The sequence below is a fragment of the Nicrophorus vespilloides genome, unplaced genomic scaffold (genome assembly GCF_001412225.1).
Source record: "Nicrophorus vespilloides isolate i.1.1-1 unplaced genomic scaffold, Nicve_v1.0, whole genome shotgun sequence".
Lineage (NCBI taxonomy): Eukaryota > Metazoa > Arthropoda > Insecta > Coleoptera > Silphidae > Nicrophorus > Nicrophorus vespilloides.
In genome coordinates this window covers 1-5,099 of record NW_017098542.1, presented here as the reverse complement: position 1 = coordinate 5,099, position 5,099 = coordinate 1, and the positions used below count along the sequence as shown (strand labels likewise).

At 36.9% G+C, this 5,099-nt stretch overlaps 2 protein-coding genes across 2 annotated transcripts; both read left to right on the top strand.

Annotated features, from left to right (window-relative positions):
- The first annotated feature begins 11 nt into the window (after positions 1-11).
- Positions 12-3,324, top strand: LOC108562717 (mental retardation GTPase activating protein homolog 4-like). Its single transcript, XM_017921131.1, has 7 exons — positions 12-199; positions 257-634; positions 693-988; positions 1,043-1,117; positions 1,334-1,940; positions 2,043-2,523; positions 2,747-3,324. The coding sequence occupies exons 1-7, from the start codon at positions 56-58 to the stop codon at positions 2,956-2,958; spliced, it is 2,193 nt and encodes a 730-aa protein (XP_017776620.1). The 5' UTR covers positions 12-55; the 3' UTR covers positions 2,959-3,324.
- Positions 3,325-3,718: 394 nt separating this feature from the next.
- On the top strand, positions 3,719-5,092 carry LOC108562716 (E3 ubiquitin-protein ligase synoviolin B; the record flags this gene model as incomplete). The annotated part of the gene is made up of 4 exons (XM_017921129.1): positions 3,719-3,988; positions 4,049-4,141; positions 4,198-4,350; positions 4,421-5,092. Coding segments are annotated over exons 1-4 (1,047 nt in total), but the record flags the coding sequence as incomplete, so codon positions are not given.
- Between the last annotated feature and the right edge of the window lie 7 nt (positions 5,093-5,099).

Below are 5,099 nucleotides of genomic sequence, written 5' to 3'. Positions count from 1 at the left end.
ATTGTAGGAAACAAAAACCAGGAAGGTATTCAGGGTTGCTCTGCATTTGCTGCCCATGGAAACTGTGACTCTACCCAGTGGACAACAGCTTGTAGTGCCGAAGATTGTTAATGACTTGTGCAGTTTCATTATTACAAAAATTGACACTGAGGGACTTTTCCGGAAAGGTGGCTCAAAATCTAGACAAAATGAAATTAGAGTAAGAACTATCCTATAATATAATTTTAGGTTTATCAATATTCATATTCCTTTTTAGTTATCATTAGATGCTGGATGCTATTTAGGAGAAGAACATCATGAAGTTGATGTTGCTAGTGTACTTAAAACTTTTTTTCGTGAATTGCCAGAGCCCTTGATTCCATTTTCTTTCCATGAATTGTTTTTGAGATGCATGCTTCTATCTGAACATCAAATTGAAGCAGTTCTATTATCCTGTTTGTTAATACCAATGGAACACCTTAACACTTTAGCCTATTTTATGCAGTTCTTATTCAGAGTGTCTGAATATAGTCCATTTAATAAAATGGATGCTTACAATTTGGCAGTGGTAATGGGGCCCAGTTTATTACCAGCTGAAGAGAAGTTGCCTCATAATCCAACACAAAGACTGACAAAGACCTGTGAACTTTTTAAAGTAAAGATAATATTAAGCATATTATTAGAATAATGTTTTAATTAGAATTGATTTGCAGTTACTTATAGAAAACGCTGCTAATATTGGAGTCCTTACAGAGAGTATAATAGAGAGGATAGCTATAACGAGTTCGATGAGTTCACTCAACGTCGATGACGAAGCTAATGTTAAAAAGAAAAAGAAGCGACGAAGTGGTTCATTGACGCGAATGTTGAATGGTTTAAAGAAAATTGTCAGCAGTAAAACCGAGGAAGTCGTTCAAGAATTTCCACCGGATTTGTTGCTAACTCCGTGCATCACTAGATCCGCGAAGAAACGTAAAATCGAATCAGCCGGAATTTCAAATAAGAAACGGTAAGACAAGTAAAATTCAAAACTAAAATAATTTGTCAGGTTTGGCTTTTTCAGACGACAAATCATTAATAGTTTACCTCAGCAAGCTATATTAAATACTCCATATACTCCAGTTAGTAAAAATCCTGAGTAAGTATATCAATACTCGTAATAAAATAATTTTAAAGTTATGAATCTGAAATCGGAAAATTGAACGCTGAGTGCTTGTATTAATAATAGTATTATTATTGCTTGTTAGAAATACTACTGTGTATATACTTTTTTGATTTGATATATTTTATAACGTCTTTCTAATATTAGTTTTGCGTCATAAATAATTAATGATCATGGCTTTATTGTTTTCAGTGCAATAAAAAAACCTACCCCAGAAACATGTGAGAAGACAAAGGAAAAGAAGGTACTTTGGTCGAAGAGCAAAGCGAAAGTGGAAGAAGGTTCATCTAAAACGGCGATACAAAGGCGTTGGTCTGCAGTTAGTTCTGTGGCTGCTTTCAGAAGAAAGAAGACACGGAATTCGTGTGCCGCTTCTTTGACTCACCAAAAACCTAAGATCTTAGAGAAAGATCCTCAGATAGATAATAGGATAAACGATTTATCTGAAGAACTTACAAAGCATAAAGAACCTGAAACTGAAAACTATGTGCGCATTTCCAAAGTCGAATACGAGGAGATCAAAAACCGTGTTTCAGCTATAGAACGACGTATCTCCATAGAGCTGGAGAACGCAGAGCCGGAAGCATCTGCAACCTGTGATGATGGAGTAAAGGATGTAGAGATGGCATACGAGCAAACCCTTGTACAAACTGAGCCGCTTAGCCCTACGACAGATCAGCTCGCTAAGAGGTTGAGCAGAGAACTGAAGATTCGGCGATCGAACGAACCTAAAGTATTCAGGTCTCCGAGTGCCAGAAAAATCGGAAGCTTGAGACGCAGATCCCGGGAACGCGACCAGGTAAGATTAAATAGAAATCAGTCTTGGTGCGTGACGAGTTCCGCGTCTAAGTCTGCCCTCCGCAGGGGAAGACCTAATACCGTTCAAACGGGTTTGCCGCAGCCTACGACGGCTGAAGAACCTCCGAAGACACGTTCGAATTCGTTTCATGGTAACAATTCGCCGTCCGTAGTGGCGAATTCGATGACATCGAACTCCTCTACGGTGAGTTGGAAAAGTGCGCAAGGATTTTTCAATGCTACGCCTATGTCTAACCCTGGAGTCACTGAAAACTGTAGGGCGTCGCTGGCGAAGTTGCGCAGTCAAAACGCTGGGATGGTGCTGGCCAAGGCGAAATTGTTTGATAACCTAGTGGATTCAGAGTGTAGTAGCAACAAATCTGGAGAATCCAATTGCGTATCATCTCAAACACGTAGCACCAAAATCGGGGCTCCACGAGTTCTTGACAAGAACAGCAGGATTCAGTCGTTAAAAATGGAGGAGCGCAGAAAGAAGGCTATTTCACCTAGAAAGAGAAATTGCAACAAAAGTCCACAAATTCGAATGCAACGTATCAGCGTGAAGGCGCCACCACCTCAAGAATGTAAGTAAACTTAATTAGCGAATGAACATTATAAGATTTGTTCTTCACATTTCAGTTAAGTTTAATAATTTTAATAGAATATCTTTAAAGTACCTTGTAATGTGTAAATAAGTTGCTTCTCAGTAAATAGTCTATTTTATTACGACTTTGAACCGTGTTTTATACCACTACTATTTTATATAACTACATTCTCTAATTGCATCTATTATAATTGCATTTGTAGATAATATGGATAGGACAATATTGAGAGACTGCAATCGCCGTGGGTCAGAACCAACGACATCCCCAAAATGTGTAACACCCAGAAATGCACCCCAAATCAAGAGGACTTTAAACCCGAAGTCGCCACGCCGAATTTGCAGGACACCGGTTTCCGAAGCTAAACAAACACCGCTCAAAGTAATCGCAACGACGAGGAACACGCATCACTACTAAATTCCTTCTAGCATTCTTATTTTGCTATGCAAGTAGATAGCCCAAAATTCTGCTTTACCAGAGCATGCGAGCATAATTTCGAAAATTTTATTTGATTTTTATAGCAAGGACTTGAATTGATTAAAATTTAACGTTGACTCTATATCGAAATTATGTTCGCATTGTCTCCGAGTATGAAGTAAGGACATAAAGAAAAAAAGAAAGAATTAAGTGGCCATAGTTTATATTTCTTTATATATCGATAGATGTTTTTTTTTATATTTTCGTATATCCGAGAGTGCTGTGCAAACTATGTACATACGCATTGTTAAAGAAAGTTAGAGAGAGAGAGAGAGAGAAAACGAAGTAATCGAATGTTTTATAATTATTATTTTATTTAATAAGTTTTATTGTTTTATCAATTGAATAATTGAAAACAATTACTGTGACTTTTTCCTAGAATATTGTTTTTATACTGTGCTTTTATTTTTTCATATTTTATAATGTAATTATTTGCTTTTGAGTCTTAATAAAAAATGAAGATGTTTATAACAAGGTATATACAATAAATTTATTTTGTAAATTAATCTTTTTTAGGTGCAAAACAAAATAAATAACACGTACCGTATTTGTTAATATCACAAATATGAGTGTATTATCAATATTGATAGGAATATGTAATTGCGTTTGCGATTTGAATTGCACCAATCACGACGTTCCACGCATGTAACTACCATGATTGCTCTCTAGATGTCACTGTTGTTATGACGTTTCTTAGTTGATTTTTTGACATTTAGTGTCATTTAGTGTAAGATAACATATGAGGAATACAAGCGAACGAATGTTGAGTTTGTTAATACTCTTTGTGGCATGTTAAACTGATTGAACTTCAAGTGCTGATAAACAAAAACCAGGCGCCAAGATGCGATCCGTCGGATTTTCGTTACTTGCCCTATGCATGACCGTTTCGGTCGTTGCTAATGCTTACTACCAGAAAAAACAGTTCTATCCTTCTGTAGTATATATTACTAAGTCTAATCCTAGCATGGCTGTAAGTAGTTTATCCCAATAAAAAAACAGTGTATATTATTAATTTTCTTTAATATTGTAGGTCATTTATCTGCAAGCTTTCATATGTGTACTTTTGGCTGGCCGTGTCATGAGAAAAGTATTCTTTGGACAATTGAGGACTACAGAGTTTGAGGTAGTTTGCATAAAGTATGAATCAGAGATGCTTAGAAAGATGGCTTTTTTTTTCAGCATTTGATGGAGAGGTCCTGGTATGCCATCACAGAAACCTGTCTGGCTTTCACTGTTTTTCGAGATGATTTTAATCCCAAGTTTGTATCTCTTTTTACACTGCTGTTGTTCCTGAAATCTTTCCATTGGTTGGCGGAAGACAGAGTTGACTATGTGAGGATTTTTATTCATCCCCTGTTGGGAATACATAAATGATACTAAATGATAATTATTATTATTTCAGATGGAAAGAAGTCCAGTTATAAGTTATATATTCCATTTACGCGTTATGGCACTGCTTTTACTTCTTGGTTCACTTGATATATATTTTGTGGAGCATGCCTACCAACTGACAGTATCCAAAGGGGCTTCTGTCCAGTTAGTCTTCGGATTTGAATATGCCATATTGTTTACCATGGTTATTAACATCATAATCAAGTACACTCTGTATACAGTCGATTTACATAGTGAAACACCATGGGACAATAAGGCAGTATTTCTGCTCTACACTGAGTTAGTAATGGGTTTGATCAAGGTTATTCTCTACATCGCTTTCATGTTCATAATGGTCCGTATCTATACGTTGCCATTATTTGCTTTAAGACCGATGTATTATACAATAAGGAATTTCAAAAAGGCTTTCAATGATGTAATTTTGTCCAGAAGGGCTATCCACAATATGAACACTCTTTATCCAGATGCTACATTAGAGGAATTGCAAGCTGGAGATAACGTTTGCATTATTTGCCGTGAAGAAATGACGGTGGCTTCAAAGAAACTGCCCTGCAATCACATTTTTCACGCTTCTTGTTTGAGGTCTTGGTTCCAGAGGCAACAGACCTGCCCAACCTGCAGATTGAATATTCTGAGAACACCCACTGCAGAGCAGAGGCCAGATCCGCAGAGAGCTCCAAGACCAGCAG

Excerpts from the sequence above, each read along its gene's own strand:
- LOC108562717 (XM_017921131.1), top strand. The coding sequence starts at position 56 with ATGGAAACTGTGACTCTACCCAGTGGACAACAGCTTGTAGTGCCGAAG. Across the intron at positions 200-256 it reads CTAGACAAAATGAAATTAGA|TTATCATTAGATGCTGGATG; the intron begins GTAAGAACTATC and ends ATTCCTTTTTAG. Across the intron at positions 2,524-2,746 it reads GGCGCCACCACCTCAAGAAT|ATAATATGGATAGGACAATA; the intron begins GTAAGTAAACTT and ends TTGCATTTGTAG.